This window comes from Rissa tridactyla, chromosome 7 (genome assembly GCF_028500815.1).
Source record: "Rissa tridactyla isolate bRisTri1 chromosome 7, bRisTri1.patW.cur.20221130, whole genome shotgun sequence".
NCBI classification, from domain to species: domain Eukaryota; kingdom Metazoa; phylum Chordata; class Aves; order Charadriiformes; family Laridae; genus Rissa; species Rissa tridactyla.
Window position 1 is genome coordinate 56,564,159 of NC_071472.1, and position 17,982 is coordinate 56,582,140.

Genomic DNA, 17,982 nt, shown 5'->3' on the forward strand with positions numbered 1-17,982 from the left:
CTGAAAAATCTGGTACCTGTTTATAGCTGGGCTGCTTGGATCCAGTCTTTGCGTGTGACTCATCTGTGGCTGGAACACGGCACCCTGCAACTGCCTCTGAATATTCTTTCATTTCACATATGCCAGGTTGTATTCCAGCGATTAGTATTGGAAAACTTGTGTGCGTCAAGAACCTTGCATTGTTTCCACAGTTGCAAAAAATGCTGGTTGTGGTTCTCCCAATCCCTATTTTTGTGATTATGTTATGGTTGTCTTTGCGCGTCTCAGGAAGGGGGTGCTGATAGTGCCTACTGCCAGAGATGTTTGTTGCAAGTGCTGATAAGTGTGTCCCACCTGACAGATCTGGAACAAAAAGCAACAGTTTGCTTCAGACCCAGAACTATTAAGGTTCTCAGGGGAGCAGTTTTGGAAGATACATTCTGGCCGAGCTGCATGTAATGGTTTTGTAACACGGATAAATGACCACTATTTCAGCCATGTGAGTTGCTGCGGACTCCTCTCTCCGTGTCACACAAAGCCACAAGGATGAAAAGCAGCGCTTTAACCCTGTGTTCTAGCAGGCACTGTAACACGGGGCTCTTTACGCTCCCTATGATTTATTTGAAAACATCAACCTTTTTCTGTAAGGTCTATTTTATAAGTAGCTATGCACATAGCACACCACCGGATGGTGTTCTGGTGAATAAGCAAGCTAATCTGTTATATTCCTTCCAATTACATTCCAGACCCCTGCCATTAATGCAGTATTAATGACCAAGAGACTAAATTGAGAAGAACATAAATCCCACCATTTGAGCGTCATGTAATATTTTTACCACAGGCAGGTCAATCAGATGAAAAGCCCTTCAATTAGTAAGCTGAAATGCTGCTTTGTCTTAACTGAGGCTATTGTCAGGACCCGGTGGTGCTGCTTCATCACCCAGTGTCTTGTAATTACATTACCTAATTGGATGGAGAATAGGAATTGGGCTTACTCTTTTTTTCTGTTCTTTTTTTTTTTTTTTTTGGTGTGTGCTGAAAAGTAATAGAAGAGTCTCTCAGGACTGCCACAGGCTTGAAGGGAGGGCGGCGAGGGGCATTTGGGTTTCAGATGCTGCAATTTTAATGTTGAAAGGGAATTTCACGTTCAAAATTTGCAAGTAGCTGAGAAAATCTTGGCCCCGATTTCTGTACCTGCCAAGCACAGCGCAGCTCCCTGCCGGCTCTGGGAAGCGCCCTGGGAGTCTTGCCACCTCCAGGGTGGTTTTGTTTTTGTTTTTGTCTCCAGAGTGCTTAATTAGGAGCGTCGCTTTAGAGCCTATCTGTAGGTATCCAGCTGTTAAACACTTTAGTTGCTGATTGAAGGGTATGATGAGTGAAAAAGGAATATCTTGCAGTCTTTATTGGTTATTTTTATGCACTAAGTAAGAATATAAATCTCATAAAATAAGTAAACTTTAATCAGCCAGAATCTCAAGTACATTTCCAAATAAAACTTTCCACATTCAATTAAGTGTGCCTGAGCAGGTCACCTGGGAGAACTAAAGCCATTAACAAATAATAGAGACCGTCAAAGGAAAGGTGAGTGGACTTTGCTTCACCTCCCTTGCTCATTTCTGTATTTAAATATGCATTTTGTTCTCTTTCTACTTGCTGTAGTGTCTCTCTGCGGGGTCTGAATACCCACTGAATTTTCCCAAAAGGGACTTGTTCAAAGGTGAGGTGCTGAGAGCTGAGAATTGGTAGGACAATAAATGCATCCAAATGAGCTGAAGTTTTGAAGTGTTTGACGTAGTGTAGATGGATGCTGTAGAAGAATCAGACCTGCTTTCGAAGCTACAGTATAAGTCCATCCTAATTGCAAAGGGTTCATAGATTGACCCTTGAGGAAATGACTAATCAAGTGTACTAAGGTTTCGGTAACTCAGTAGCTTGCTATTAAGTCTAGGTGTGGTGTAGTGGTCTCATCTGTAACCTGTTTATAACCTCTAGCCAGCATATAATAAGCATGTGTGAATAAAACGAATGTGAATGTGTGAATAAAATGTGTGAATGCTTGAAGGAAGGCTCAGGGCATTTTCACTGCAGTGTTAGTGACCTGCTCTCAGAGTTCAGGGGAAGAACTTTGCGTAAGAGAAGCATCCTTCCTTGGACACAAATATTTAAATTTGTATACTTCCCAAGTGAAGAAAACCCTTTAGAATGAATGCAACAGAGACGCAGGAGGTGAGATGGTGTCTGCCCTGTGGATTTAACTGGGATTTTGAATAGCTCACCTTTGCTGAAGTGGCATCCTTACTCTAGAACTGGGCTTCTGTCCCCAGGGAGCCTGTAATGTCGCTTCAATGTGTATCGATGCCTGACAGGAGGCAGTAAAGGTGGAGCCAAACTCTTCTCAATGGTGCCCAGTGAAAAGACAAGGCAATAGGCACAAACTAAAATACAGGAAATTCCATTTAAACATCAAAAGAAACATTCGTACTGTGAGGATGTTTAATACTGGAACAGGTCGTCCAGTGGGGCTGTGGCTTCTCCATCCTTGGAGATACTCAAAACTCAACTTGGACATGGTTTTGAGCAACGTGTTGTGTTGTCCCCACTTTGCGTAGGGGGCTTGGACTAGACTGAGTCCAGAGGTCCCTTCTAATCTAAGCATGCAACAGAGAAGAGCAGTTAGAAAATGGTGATGAAAGATGGGCTCGGCATCAAGAGTCCAGTTTGAAGGGAGGAGACTGTAGAACTTAAATCCAGTGGTGATAGAAGTTACGGGCAATGTTGTGTGCAGTAGTGACTTAAAAGGCAGTTGTGATTGTAAAGAGATGGGAAGTGAAAAGTGGTTATGGGTAAGTGATGACACACAGTGAGGGAAGAAAAGAGGAGTCTAAACCCAGTCCCATCTCTGTGGTGGGCCAAATGGCAAAAGAACCAGGATCTGCAGTGAATCTCCCCAGGCTATCCTGCCAGCATGACTCACGTCTGATAAGGGAAGAACGTCTTGTTGGAGGTGAGAAGGGTAGTTTGTAGTTATATTTATCAGACAAGTAACTGTAGCATTAACCTCTAAGTGCACTTGTATCTCTACAGAAAACAGATAAAATAGTGATAGCTCACAGCATTGCATCAGAGCTGATAACTCATCAACCTGTCGCCAACCAGACTCCATACAAGCCTGTATCCTGGCCAGTTGCTATCTATGCCACCCAGAGATTAAACATAGACAACTCCTTTGGGTTGTAGGAAATCCTGAAAGCAATGCTTTCCCAACTTAATAACGGGAGAGAAAAGTATCGACCAACACAGCATCACAGTGAACGTGTGCCCCTGTGTTATTTTGTATTTTAGTCTCTCTGCTGGCAATCCCCTTGAGGGATCCGCAAAGATCCCCCAGACAGTAAGGCACCAAAAGGCCAAAATTTGGCATGAATATTCAGTTGCTTAAAAGTCTGGGCTGGACTTGACAGGAAGACATGTTCTTCAAGACTGGCATGGAACAGTTCACCAGTGTTAAATATGTGATCCCTCGCTAGCTCTTTACAGTATTTATTCTCCTTTTATTGAAGGAGAGTTTGAACCATTGGTGTTTGAGAAGGCAGGGCGTGGGACTTTGTGGTCCATATCTAGATGGGACACAGCACGCCTGTCAAGTGAGCGGACCCAGGACTTGTAGCCACCAATGGAAGTCAGGTGCCCTGGTTATAGGTGTTCAAAGTTTGTAAAGCTTTAGAGGTGCACAGGGGTGGAAGACGTATTTAGGCTTATGTCTTCTGCTGCAGCCTTTGTCATCCATCCAGATACAGAATGGAATTCAAAACATGAGCATCATCATTTAATGTCCTCTTGTCTCGCATGATATGTCAGTGTCCTTGTTTGACTTGGAAACTTTCAGATTCTCCAAGGTGACCCCATCGTCACTGGGAGGGGTGAGAGAAATGGAGTGGTTAGTGTTTAAGCAAATACGTCACCTGCATTTGTAATGTCATTGTATTGCTCAGCTCTTCTAGTGACTCTCAGCTAACGAGCTGGAATCTGAACTGTGAGTTTACAGGAGCCAGGGCTCTTAGTCACAATACCGATACTCAGAAGCATGTTCCTGGTTTGGTTTGCATCACGGTTAATGGTACATCTCTGCGTACCTGCGGTGAAGGGTGTGGTGTGTCATCTTTAACCACTTGGATCCCTGCAAAGTCCTGATACGGCTGGGAGAACTTCATGGAGCGCCAGAGGAAGGGGCGTGTGCCTGGCCAGACAGCGCAGGTTCTGCTCGGGAAAGGCAGATGCTTGCACAGAAGTGCAGCTGCCAAAAGGGACGACTGTTGTTCAGCCCTTGAATATACATTTGAGCCCTGTGGGTTTTCCTTTGGCCAGCTGACTCCTGCGGTCTATCAGATTGGTCTGTCTTCGGCTGCTCTGACTGCTCACCTCTGGCTGGTACCCTGGCGCTTGCCAGTGCACCACCCTGCCGGCTGCAGAAATACAGGAGTGGGACTGCAGTACAGTTCGACAGAGCTTTGTCTACAAACTCGGGGAAATTAAATCAATCCGAAATGCTTTCTCCTTACCTTATTGTCAGTCCACACACATGTATTTTAGGCTTTGTGTGCCAGTCCTAGCTGCCTGGTGGCATGGATGGTTTTCCTTGTGCGTGTCTTCTTTCCAAGGATGCAAACCCTCATTCTCTGTCCTTGTTTGCTGCATAATGTTCCTATAATAAAAGAAGGAAAATATGGCAAACCTCAGCAGTTCAAATATAGAATTTCATGGTGCTTAGCCCTCTTCTGCAGAATTAAATGTAGAATCCGTAGGAGGTTAGCTCCATGTCCTCGTATAGGAAAGGGTATGGGTGCGGTTGCTGTAGCTGTATAAAACACCCTTCTTTTAGACCAGCAACACCAGTTCAAAGCATGGCTTGCACTGGTGCTGTGCATCCACACGGGTAATTTGTACGAGGTTGGCTGTATCCGAGCGATCGCGTCGGGTTGTGTGTCCCTGATCTGGAAGAAGCATGTATTCAGCTTGTTTGTGCGACCCTTACAAGCTGCTCCCCATTCAAATGCAAATAGTTAATAACCACAGCTTAAGGATCATATGATTCTTTAGGCAGTAAATCTGGTGGTTCGGAGTTGTACACATATTTGGCAGATTATAGGTTTATCACTGGCAGCTAATCTTTTAGAGAATTGTGGCTTAATTCCTTTTGTTAACTAATTAAAAAGAGAGAAAGAAGTTAAAGCTGTAATTAGACCTCTTAAAACATGCGTTACTCACTCAATGGTCTATACAAGTAGGATAAATGTATAATTAGGAGGTTTGTCCAAACATGATTAAAACTAGTCACGTGTCCAAGGCCATCAAACATTTATGTGTGCATGAGATTGAGAGGAAAGTCAGTATGAAAATGTGAATATCAACAACGTCATACTTTGCAGAGAAAATACATGAACTATCTTTTGGCACTTTATAAATATTTAACTCAGTAATGAAAGCTTTTTTCAGATGAAAATTCTGGAAGGATTGTGTCACACTGACAGTTTCTGGTAGGACAGTGTCGTTGGCAGGAGTACTCGGGCCAGGTCCATCTGACCCCACGAGCTATCGCTGCTGTTGCCTGTGGTTTGCTGGTAGTTTAAGAAATTTAGAAGTTAGTAGGTAGCACATTCCTGTTAGTGATCGGTGCGTTCCCTTCCAAAACTCGTATCTGTTCGGGGCGGGGGGGAGTTGGTTTCCTTTTTGGTTTGTTAGTCTTCAAATGACGAAATAGTAAATTCTTCCGATTTAGAACTAGGGCGTATTTTTTTCTTCCACGTAGTTAGGAGATGGGAAGAAGAGAACAGGTCCATTGACTTACCTACCTCGCACAGGCCCATACAAGGGCTTTCTCTGTGCGCTAGTTTCTGGTGGTGGCATCTCTTGAAGGGAAATTCCCAGGAAGACTGCGGTGGTTCTGGGTCCCTCTCAGCCACCGTTCTTCCCGTATGTCGATGGTTTATTCTATACGGGGATCTTCCCTGGCTTGTGTCTCATCGGCCCCTTTGTGGTGTGCGCAAGTTGGAAGAAGGGTCTTGGAGCACTCTTGTTTCCTGAACTGCCCGCAGAGCTCTAGGCAGCCGTGTGGTGTGGTTCAGGTGCTCCTGTGATACCCTCCCAGGAGCCGGGGACCCCGCTGCGGCACGGCTGGGGCTGCCGTAGCCTCTGCAGCACTGCGGGCTGAAGCCAGGCAGGGAGAGGCATTTCTGCCGCGCGGTCACTGGAGAAACACCATCGCATCTCTACAGACAGGGGATGGTGGCAGCCCTCATGGAGGTGCAGACATCACTGACGTGATTGCTAACCAAAATTAAGTACAGAAATGAATTGTTTGCTGTGAGAGCTCTTGGTTTCAAAAAGCTTTAGTTGCAAGCGCTGACCCAGAGAAAAAGACACTGAAGTATTGAGGTTGCTGGGCTTAACCCCTAGGAAAAGGAATAAGATCAGGTGCTGAGAGCTGACTCAGATGTTTTCAATTTTCCTGCCAGAGTGAGAACTGTTTGCACAAATTATGGAAGATCTCCAAAGTAATGCAGGAAGGAATAAGCTGCTTTAATACATATCAATTTCTACTTGGGGAACAGTGAAATTCAGTTCGAAGTCTTAGCTGCCTATGCTGCTTTTAAGCACGGATAATGCAGAGAAGAATTTGGCTGGTGTCAGTCCTTTTCGTCTCACTAAACTGCTGAGAACCTTGGGGTGGGACAAAGAGGAAAAAGCACTTGGGGGAAAATGTAATGCGGAGGAAACGGCAGAAGTGTCCTGCTACGGCTGTGGAGAACGGCGCTTCCTCTGCCTGGGTAGTATCTGACTTTCCCGTTTGTTTATGGCGGTTGTCATGTTCACATGCACTTGGAGAGGGAGAGAGGTGTTCTTGTGGGTGTATGTGTGTATAAATACCCCCCCACATAACATAGCAGTTGTCTATGGTGCACACATAGTGGCTTTGGGACAAGTTTCTAAGTGGTTCATGGTACGTCTGTGGTCCAAATGACTAGCAGCATAAGATTTTTGGAGTTGTTTTCTTGTTTATATTTTTTTCTTCCTGTATGAAAAATGAAAAGATCAGGCTTCTCTCTGAAGGGACGACTTCTTGTTTTGGGGAGCTGCCGACCTCTCCCTCATTGGACATGATAAAAACTTTTGCGACTGCCTGATCAGACATGGCAGATTGGGGATTCTTTCTTAATGTAACCAGTCACTGCGTAATTTTGTTGTATAGGCTCCAACAGGGTGCGTGCTAGCCAAAGGTCCAGAGGAGGTCTTTCAGCAGGATCAGAAGAGGCGTTAGCTCTTTAATCCTAGATATAGAGCTCTGAAACCAGGCATGACATAGAACCGATTATAAATAAATCCCTAATATTGTTTTAGTCTTTTGTATGTTTTGCCTAGTAGTTACACCTAAATAGCTGCATTGTCTTTGGTTGACTATATCATCGCAGAAGGGCAATACCATTCATGTCTTTATGTAGATTATACTTTTATAAGACTGCTTTCATTGCCAACTGAAGTCAGAATCTCATGACTTAAATTTGGAAACTGCTGCCTCAGAGAACATAGTTTAAATATTAAACAGGTATTTGGAGTGTGTAAGCGTGGGATGAGCCAGGGAGGAGGATTCGAGGGGGAACTGGGGGAGAAGAACAAACACGTTACTTGTTGCAGACGATTTCATTGTATTGGGACTCTGGTTTTGATGGAACCCAGTCACTCTTCACCACAACAGGAAAACTTTGTACAGTTTTCCTGCTTTACGCAAGGATTGTAAGAGGAACAGCATTATTTGGAGGAAATTCCCGTGCAGTGCATTCACTGGGAGCGATACTGGCTGGTGAGCGCAAACTTGTGTCATTTTTCTGTAGGTATTTCAAATTGGAGGAACATCCAGTGCATTTGCGAATTTGTCGTTCTACAGGTGTAACTAGCACTGTGTCCATACTCACCCTGGGGCTGGAGATGACTATTTTCCCTGTCACCTTCTCTGGGATCCACATCTGAACCTGTTAAGAAACCAAAATCAGCCTCCAGTTCCACCGCTTTCTAATTCTGCGTGACTAAGTCACTCAGCATGTTATAAATACTGGTGCTCATTCCAAAGACATCGGTTACCTGTGTGCCAATTGTTGTCAGCATATTTCTGCAGTGGAGTGGTTTAGCTTTGGGTAATTGGCATAAATTAAATGGCGTGAGTCACGGTATTGCCCTTTCTGCATACACCCACGTGTGTCGGTTACGTATGTGCAGCTTATGGGAGATCCATGAATGATAGCAGCACTGCAACCACCCTACCAGCAAACACGGGACTTGTATCCGCTCAGAAAACAGGTATTGATGCAGAATTTACGTCAAAATAAGAGGAAGTACAGAACCCGCAAAAGTATTTGCTTTGTGTGACTATAGGAATCCTCAAGAAATTCTTTTCAGCCAGAGGATTACGGTGAGGAAAACAATGAAAATGTGGCAGGGGTAGGGTTTTTTTTGTCTGCTGATGAGTATATTTATGACTGAGGCACGTGGCTTGATGTCTGCGTGGCATTTTCACCGTTTGGAGAGCCCTGTATTCTGGTTTAGCTTTGCTGTCGGGCACAAGGCCAGTCGCATCCCTGGAAATCAACTTTTCCCCGTCTGTAGGAGGGGAATCAGCGATCGCTCATGGCTCTCAAAGCACTTTCATGTGTAAGGACATATCATAATCCCTGCTGTTCTTCTCACAAATGATGTATAGAATAATAACAGTAAATTGAGCATTTGTAGAGGGTACATTTGTAGAAATAGATTTCCCTGTGCTTACAGTTTTCTGCAATTGACTGTTTTCTGTAATTGACAATTACTTCTGGGTGTAGCTCAAGCCGCTTAGATGTCCCAGAACTTGATTGTGCTCACGTATCAGGTATTCAGGCATCGAAGTGTTGTGCCTTATGCCTTTGCACAGCAGCACCTAGAAAACTGCAAGTGTAGTGACTGGGTCGGCTTGAAAACCAGGTGCTGATGGATGAACAATTCCGTTTCGCCCATTTTAGGGTGTGTGGTGCCGCATGTGAAGTCCCTCTGCTCGTTCTGTGGGATTGTTCTTCACCCCAAAGAGCACGTAATTCTCTGGGCAGCTTTGTGCGGTGCCTTGTGTGGCTCTGAACCTTAAACTGAGCATGCCGATGTTCCTGCGGTTCGCAGTAACGCTCAGGTCTTACCTCCTTGGGACGGTGCGCGTCTCAGCTCAGGCTGTAACCTGAGGTTCTTCAGCTGTGCTCGCTGTTGGCTCACTCTGTCTTCCTGCTGTGAGGGGGAGATTTATGCTTTCTTCCAAGGCAAGTGGTGCTTAGCACCTTTGAAAAACTTCCCTTATCCAGTAACTTCTAATTGTGGAGAAAACGGAGAGTTTGGGGGAGTGCAGGCTCAGCTCTCTCACAGCTTCGCAGAGCCTTTAGGATTTCACCAGTCTCAACTCGTCCCTTGGCAGGCTGGGCAGGTCGGGGCTGTGCTCGGCAGGTTTTGCTTTTCTGGACCCCAAAACGGGATTCCTCCCGCTCCCCCCCCTCCCCACACCCTCCTCCTCCGCCGGCACCTGGGCTCAAGAGTGGGCTGCAGCCGGAGAACAAACTGAGCATCTGCTGCCCGCCTTAGAGCATCCTCTTGAGCGTCACTGGGTATGCACGCATTATTACTACTTTTCGTTCGTGCCTATGAATCTTCACAAAAAATATAGTTGTGCCGTGTGCGTCCCCCTCCCCAGCAAGAGGCAAATTAAGAGTCTGAGGTGTTAAAAAAGAAATGCGTACAAGGGGGTGACTTTCCGGCCACACGGACTTCTGTTTCCCTGTTTGCACAGCTTGCGCTGTCGTCCATCCTGAATGCAAAAAGACAAGGGGAGACCTGCTAACGTGTTTTTATTTCTTTTCTCAGTATTTCTGGCTTCTTGTGCTCTCACGAGGTTTGGTTGGTATCGGTGAAGCAAGTTACTCCACTATTGCCCCCACCATCATAGGAGACCTTTTCACCAAAAACACGAGGACCCTCATGCTGTCCGTTTTCTACTTTGCAATCCCTCTTGGCAGGTAAGTGACGTAACGCCGCTTCCGTCTGGTTCTGGCTTTTCACTTCAACTAAGCTCACTTAAGTCACTAATGGTGATAGTTCTTCTGTCTTTGGTTGGAATGGTTCAAACAGGAAAATACTGTGAGCAGTGACTAATTAGTTGCAGGAATTGGATTCTTTTTCTAGCCCTGTTACTGGTTCACGTGTGACTTTTGGGAATTAGTGGGAAGGCATTTTATTGTTTTTTACAGCAATGGAGTGGAAATCAAAACATTTTAGCTGACTTTTTTTTTTCCATTATTAAATTAAATTATCATTTTAAATAATGTTATATTGGTTCTCGGAATCGTTGCTTCAATTCCCGTGAGGTCTAGGCCTTCTTCAGGCAACGTCTTTCAGGTTACTGTGAAATCAAGATCTCTTAAGACACTGGGCTGAGTTTTCAAAAGTGAGTGAAAGTGACCTGCTTCTACGTCACAGTCTAAATATCAGAGGTTTCAAGAGGAGTATGCTGTACATCATACACAATTTGAAGTTTTGACTTTTAAAAATACTTTTAGTTTAAGCTCAAATTCTGCCCAACATTGAATTTGGCCACTCTGACTAAGTTTGGAAAATGTGGCTAAGCCAATCTCAGCTGAGTTGCAATAGCAGTGGCCAGTCCGTTTTAGTGCTATTGCCACTGAAACAGGAATTAGGAGACATTGTGAAGTCTAGCGTAGACAGCAAGGCTGCAGAGAGAAGCTGTGATGATCATTCACACTCGGTCTTGACGCAGAGCAGCGGAGGACAGCCAAGCCCATAGATGCCTGACGAAAGCAAGAGACAGGCTCAGATCTGAAGTCGTTATTTCCTCTAGCGCTTTCTTTCAGTTGAGTTCCCTTATCAGCCCTCTCAGTATCTGATTGTTGGGACAGGAGGGAATCTGTGGTTATTTTTTCTTATTTTTATTTTTTTTAAATAACGGCTGACCCTCTATTGTATTGTAGGTGGGGTGGGTTCGCATAGTTTGCATGCCGATTCCCAGAGTTGGACAACATCCCGTGCAAAAGCGGCATCGTGGGTTCATTCCCAGCAGGGAAAACATGAGCAGCAGTTTAATCCCGCCCAACTGGAGGAAAAACTTCTGGTTTAGGGTCGTGCATTTTACAAGCTAGAGTACTCATGCCTGAGCTAAAGCTCACAAACATCCGTTTGCTCTTGAGGAAAAAGAGATAGCCAAGGCCTTAACTGGTGGAAAAGAATATTTTCCCAAGAGGGCCAAGGATGCCAGGTATTTACGTAGAGAATTCAGTGAACTATGGCTAGCAAGAAATGACAAATAGTCATCCTGTTGAGCCTGATTCTGGGACTTAATTCTCTCAATACCCAACAGAGGTTTGGGTCCATGGTTTGATTTTGGGGCCTGTCTGTGTAAAAAGCCCAGTCTTGGGGTGATTATAGATGGCAGCCTCCACCATATGGATGGCGACCTGTTCAATAAAGGCATATGATGGCTGAGAGCTGCCAAAGGGGATTTCCAAGCTTCAGGTCTGATCGTCTCCCATCAGACTGTCTTGCATATTCTTCATGGCTATTTCATATAAGCTTATGAAAAATGGTCTCTTCATGGGTACTCAGAACCAAGTACTATTAAATGGCAAGAAAAGATTTAATGATAGAATATGGTGTGTCCTTGAAGGGCACTTGTAACTGAGAGCTTGAACATAAAATTGTTAAGTATTCTTATTAGTGCACAGAAAGGCCTGATGTAGAAATTGAATTGGGGAATAAAGTCTTTTGGAGGCTTTGTTTCCATCCACTGTAGATTGAAAGGTCAGCTATAAACTTGAGATCAGTGTCTGAATTTCCATCAGATTTGAGCATTTTTAGATCAACAGTGCTGGGAAGAGTTAGATATTAGCCACCATCCACTTCATCCCCTGTGTTTCTTCCTGTGGGAGAAGGGCGCCAAGGACACACGATTGTGCCTCTTTTTATCTTTGTTTAAGAGCAGCTGTGATTGTGGTACTCCGTTACGCCTCTGACTGACTCTCATCTTTGTATTTCTTGCAGTGGCTTGGGATACATCACTGGGTCAAGCGTGAAGCAGGTTGCTGGAGACTGGCACTGGGCGTTGCGGGTAAGCCACTCTTAATAACTTCTTAGTTACAGTTGCACCCATTGATCAGTGTTAGGAAGAGTGCTATCACGCAATTCCTCAACCTGTTATTATATATAGTAGGTAAAGGATTGGAAATTACATCTCTGGAGGTTAAGTACATAGCAGATGCATTCTCTAAGGAAGTGGGAAAGGTATGTGGTTTTGGCTCGTTGTACTTGGGGTTTTTTTCCTGCCTGGGAACAAGGATTTTCCAATCAGTTTATTATCAGTCAACCATGATTTCTTGATGGGGATGGGAAGACGAGGCATTGGCCTTAAATCAACTCCACAGTCTTTCAGTCCCCTGCTGTCAAGAAACTCCGAGAATGGCTTCCTGCTTTGAGGAAAAAACACTTTGTTCCAGTTTCCGCTTGTTTTTCTGCCCTGAGACAGTCAGTTTCCTTCTATTTTACCCTCTTGGGACCTTGATAAATGTGTTGAAAAGATAATACACTCCAATCACATAGGCACAAACAGATCCTGCACACAAAGATGTCTTGAAAGAGCTGAGAGGAAGCAGCCCAGCAGAACTGTTGTCTGACCTTTGGCTGTCTGGGTGGCACGAGCCCACGTGAGGCACATTCCCTGGCTCAGGCACTTCATGAAGACAATGAATCTCATGAAGCTCAGGCCAACGCCGTTTGTAACAGCAGGTGATGAAATACATGGGTTCTCATCTCGAGCAAATGTGCCCTTCTGTGACACAGGCCATTCCCTCCCTGTCCAGCAAGGGTAAGCAAAGCCAGGAAAGTCACCATGAACAGTTCATCTGCAGCTAGGGGAGTGGAGAGGAGTTTCCAGCTGTGAACCTGAAATGAAAAGTTTAATAGCCTACAGCTTCACACCAAGAGGGTGGCTACCTCATTCAACAGCAGAAATGCTTTAAGGGTAAAATTAACTTTTGAGCAGAGGCAGCAGAAGGAATAAGCAACTCCAATAAGCTCCTCCTCCTGGTCAAGGGGGCTTTAATGAGATCGACACATTGGAGTGCACTTGTGTTTCTATCTGTAAAACCCAAATGATTAATTTGTGTGAAGAAATCCTCACTAGCATCTTTCTCTTGAGATGAACTCTCCGTAGTTATCCTGACAAATCCAGGCTGTCCACAAGGCTGTATCATAGAACCAGCCAGGTTGGAAGAGACCCCCAAGATCATCGAGTCCGACTATTAACGCAACACTGCCAAAACCGCCACTGAACCACGTCCCTCAGCACCACGTCTGCCGGCTTTTAAATACCTGCAGGGATGGTGATTCCACCACTGCCCTGGGCAGTCTCTTCCGATGCTTGACAACCCTTCTGGTGAAGCAATTTTTCCCAATATCCAACCTAAACCTCCCCTGGCACAACTTGAGGCCGTTTCCCCTTGTCCCATGGCCTGTTCCCTGGGAGAAGAGCCCGACCCCCCCTGGCTGCCCCCTCCTTTCAGGGAGCTGTGGAGAGCGAGAAGGTCTCCCCTCAGCCTCCTCCAGGCTGAACACCCCCAGTGCCCTCAGCCGCTCCTCACCAGACTCGTGCTCCAGACCCCTCACCTCACCCTCGCTTACGGGATCGTGATTGCCACTATAAATGACACACTGATGCATGATTCCCTGACTGTGCAAAATCGTGGGGAATCTGCCAAGCTGCACGCTTCTGTGATGGCTGCTTTGGACAGCACATTGCTTGGTAACAGCAGCTGTTGAAAGCTTCCAGACATCAGCGTAAAGCAGCCTCCGGCCGTGTGGCAATTAGTGGGCTCTTACAGGATGTGCAAGATTCCCCTAGGTGATGCTTCCCTCTGTGATCTCCTGTGGTCTCCAAATCCATGGGAGGTCAGGAGTAATCTGTACTTCAGTGGCTTGAAGAAGACAGAAGGGCACTTTGACAAGTGGCAGCTTTGCCTCTGGATCTAGCACCAACGTCAGCGCTTCACTGGAGCATTACTGAATATCCATGGATATTGTCCTTTTGGGGGGTTAAGCCTCTAGATAAGAATCAAAGAGACTTTAAATTATATGACCCTAAAAATCCCAGCATTTCAATTTTTTTGGCCGGTGCTGTGTCTCGTGTTCATCTGTAATTAAGGATACTGTGTCAGGCTGCTGTTATCACTGGGTGAGGGGTTTTCCTGACTTTCCAGGTCTGAAAGATTTTTGTCTTGTGTTCCCTTCCCTTCAAGAATTTTGGGTTTGTCATCTTTGGATGTGAAACACTGTTCTATGTGTAAAGGCCATTCTCAGGTTATTATTGGAAGCATATTTTTTTTGGAACAGGAGTTTATTTATGCCATGGCATGTATAGAAGAGATGATAGTTTGGTGAAAATCCGCGTTCCTCTCTTCCTAACAGAGCTATTTTCCACTCTGGTGATGTGGGAGTTTCAGTGTCAGAACAAGAATCATGTTTGTAGCTTGCAAAACACTGCAGGATCTTTATATTTTTGTTTAGCGATTGGGAGAAAGGATTGGAAACTGGGAAGCCTAACCCCTGGATGTGTCGTTTTCCTATCTTCTAACCTGTATTTTCGATGTTTCTTGGTCTGCTGTACACTGAGCTAATGTGAGGAAGCTGCCTGAAAGTGGGAAGCCATCGTGGGTTAGCTGGAAGGGGGTGCACGTCAGGCAAGGATTTTCAAAGTCCCCATGCTGCCAATATCCAGAAATCTTTCACCAGGCCTCATGGCCCGTAAAAAGCTCCTGCACTCTCCCAGAAACTCGTTGGTCTCTTAGCCCAGCTGGGAGTAGATTTCCAAAGAGTTAAACATCACTGAAGAACCGTATTTAGGTGACTCTTGGTACTTTAATAACACAGAGGAATGGGCTGTTCTCAAAGCTGCGTGCTTCCAGAGTGAGATAAGAGAGTGCAGGGAATGTCAGGGAGGAAGGAAAGGGGCAGATGCCTCCGTGTGCTCACAGGTTCTGGCTAGCTGTAAAGAGTCGAGTCGCTGAAATGAAACTAATGTAATCTGGTTCTTACTGACTAGTCAAAGCCAACCCTGCTGGCTCCCGTGCTAATTCCCTGATCCTTTCTTGCAGGTATCTCCACTCCTGGGAATGATAACAGGGACACTCATCTTGATATTTGTACCTGCTGCTAAAAGAGGAAATGTTGAGCAACTTGGGGGACAGCTGAAGGCTCGGACCTCCTGGCTGAGAGACATGAAAGCGCTGATTAGAAAGTAAGAGCATTCTAGTAAAACCCATGCTTTGCCTCTAATGCTTAATTGGAGCATCCAACGGCCTGTACTACTTAGCACTGGAACACGTGTTCCCGCAGGGAGTTGCAGGAAGCTTTGTCTCTGGACCTAGGAGAGAAAATCACAGTTACGTTTTCATGAGGTATCGACTGCAGTGACAATGATGGATCCCAGCTTTTGCTCTAACCTTTCCAAGATTCAGATCTAAGAGAGAGTCTGCTTTGTTTGGCTCATACTTCAGACAAATCAAGGCTTTTGAAGTGTATAAATTGCTGTGTTCCTGTATTAATTGTTGTGCTGCTGTTGTTCAGACGCTTAGATCCTTTTTCTTCCTTGAAAGAGCTACTCTGCTGAGGCGAAAGAGAGAGTTAAATGCCAGAGCAATTTAAGAGGAGAAAATACACAAAAGCTCACACGGCATGGCAAGTTTGAATGTATATGTTTATAAAACCACATGTGACTGAATGCACGAGCACTGAGTGTGCTTGGGTGCTTGATGTAAGCGCATAAAAGATGACATGCTCGCAAGTGTTTAATTAGCTGCGCTTGCTTCCAGAAAGCTTGTCTGTGAATGGGCAAATACTTGTGAATTCAGTGTTCCATTGGACACTTAGGGTGTCCTTCGTTTTCAGAACTGCTGGCGAGAATGCCTTCCTGGTATTGTCAGCCAGGATCAAAGGACTATGAAAAGTGATGATGGTTAATTTATCAATATTTCTATGTTACTTTTTTTGTTAGTTTCTCCAAGTGATAATCGTATGGGGCATGGATGGGGAGGGAGAAGTGAAACTGGTAGTCCAGGTAAACGGGGGATATTATAGTTAAAGCCCTGTAATTCACACATCATGTCTTAGTGACCAAGTACTGATTGTCTTCTGAAACGGTCCCGTGAAAAACGGTCTCTCTGAAGCACGTCTGAAGTACATTATTATCAATGGAGCATCACGTATGAAGCAATATTCCATGCCTGTCATTCTCCATTGCTCTGTACCTTGTGTTATCCCTGCCCCTTGCCGAGGGAGGTGGCTGGTATGGGGCAACACTGTGTTTTGTCACCGGCTCCTGTCCTGGGGCTCCTGCTTTGTCACTTTTCCCACTAAACTTTCTCTTGTGTCTCCACAGCCGCAGCTACGTGTTCTCATCGTTGGCCACCTCAGCTGTCTCCTTTGCCACAGGGGCCCTTGGCATGTGGATCCCTCTCTACCTTCACAGAGCACAGGTCGTGCAGAAGACAGCAGAGACTTGCAACTCACAGGCCTGCGGCACCAAAGATAGGTGAGACTCATACTGCACTGCTTTAGAGAGGGGGAGAAGGGGGTGGGGGCTTATTTACCAGAGGAAACAGGCAAGTCCCACGGAATCAAGTTACTAGAATGTCTGTAATTTCCTCTAGGCCTTTGCAACAATGATAGGAAATGCTGCGATTGTAAACTAGGTTGTATTTCTCTTCTTTTCTTCATCGCATGAAGTCAAAGCAAGGGAGAAGCAGTGACCTCAGCTCTGTCTTAGTTCCCAGGCTATAGTGCAGAGGCAGAAAAGAGACCGCTGCCTTTGACTGAGAAGGTGCTTGGAGAGCTGAGAGAGGAATTGGTTTCTTAAGACCCACGCCGTTTTCCGTGATGGCAGCAGAATCAGCTGGCAGGCTGGGTGGCCACGGTGGTGGCCGTAATTCAGGGTGCCCCTAAAGGCTGCGAGGGACTCACCCCGAAGACTTCTGTATCTGTGTCAGGGAGGACTTCGCTGCGTTTCATTGCTCCGGGCACTACTGCGTATGCTGAGTTTTGCTGCAAGGTGGTGCAGAGAGCTGGGACGCCTTGCTCTGGGTTGCTGGATGTCACCCAGTGGTTTGGTTTTTCAGACTATATAATATCACTTGCAGCACATAAGCTATGGAAAGTGATTGTCGTTTTGTGCTGTGCCGTGATGGCCCAAAAAAATGCTAAAAAAGGCATTTCTCCAGGTGAATAAAAGATACGAAAAACTGCCTTTTGTCAGCCCTTTTGCTTTTTAGCTTGTGAGGGGAAAATAACGTTAGGAAAACCTTCTTGCTCTCGCTGACACAATCCCATCTCAATAAACTACTTAGTGGTTTGGAGTACCATCAACGAGAGCGCCCAGCGGGCAGTCTCGGTCTATTCTGCAAAAATGCAGTGAGCAGAAAATACAGCTCCAGTCAGACTGCCCATCTGCCGTTTACAGAGAGAAGTTTTCCACTCCTTGATGACACCTGTATTTTGAGCTGCCCTGGAGCTACTGGAACGTAGTTGCCAAAGACTCTGTAATCCAAGTCCTGCACACACAATGTGGAGAATCCGTGACAGCTCCTGGCTCTTTAAATTTAAATTAGCGCATTTCAAATGCGTAACATAACAGCAAAATAATCTAATCAGGCTTCTTTGAAGTGGTCTGAAAGGAGTTAGAAAGTCAAAGGATGTTGAAAGTCGCTGCTATTTAGAGTCTTGTTAGGTTTCCTTTCCCTTAAGCTCCCCAGTGCCTTCTATGATTTCCCCTTCCATGATCAGTGGGCAGGTTATTACTTAGTTTTGTGCATCCATAATTAGCTGTACGATGCACTTGATAGGAAGCTCCGTTCCACACAAGGAAGCGGTATGAGCCCTTTGCACTTT

The 17,982-nt window shown here is 45.4% G+C and overlaps 1 protein-coding gene across 2 annotated transcripts in view; it reads left to right on the plus strand.

The window, feature by feature from the left end:
• LOC128912640 (sphingosine-1-phosphate transporter SPNS2-like) overlaps positions 1-17,982 on the plus strand; it is a 141,277-nt gene that overhangs the window by 75,090 nt on the left and 48,205 nt on the right. For both annotated transcript variants that reach the window (XR_008467708.1, XM_054208945.1), the window contains exons 4-7: positions 9,904-10,055; positions 12,091-12,157; positions 15,195-15,337; positions 16,478-16,630. Coding sequence is in view for 1 of the 2 variants with exons in the window: in XM_054208945.1 (XP_054064920.1) it covers positions 9,904-10,055; positions 12,091-12,157; positions 15,195-15,337; positions 16,478-16,630 (515 nt within the window). In the remaining variant the exon portion in view is untranslated. The remainder of the gene's footprint in view (positions 1-9,903; positions 10,056-12,090; positions 12,158-15,194; positions 15,338-16,477; positions 16,631-17,982) is intronic.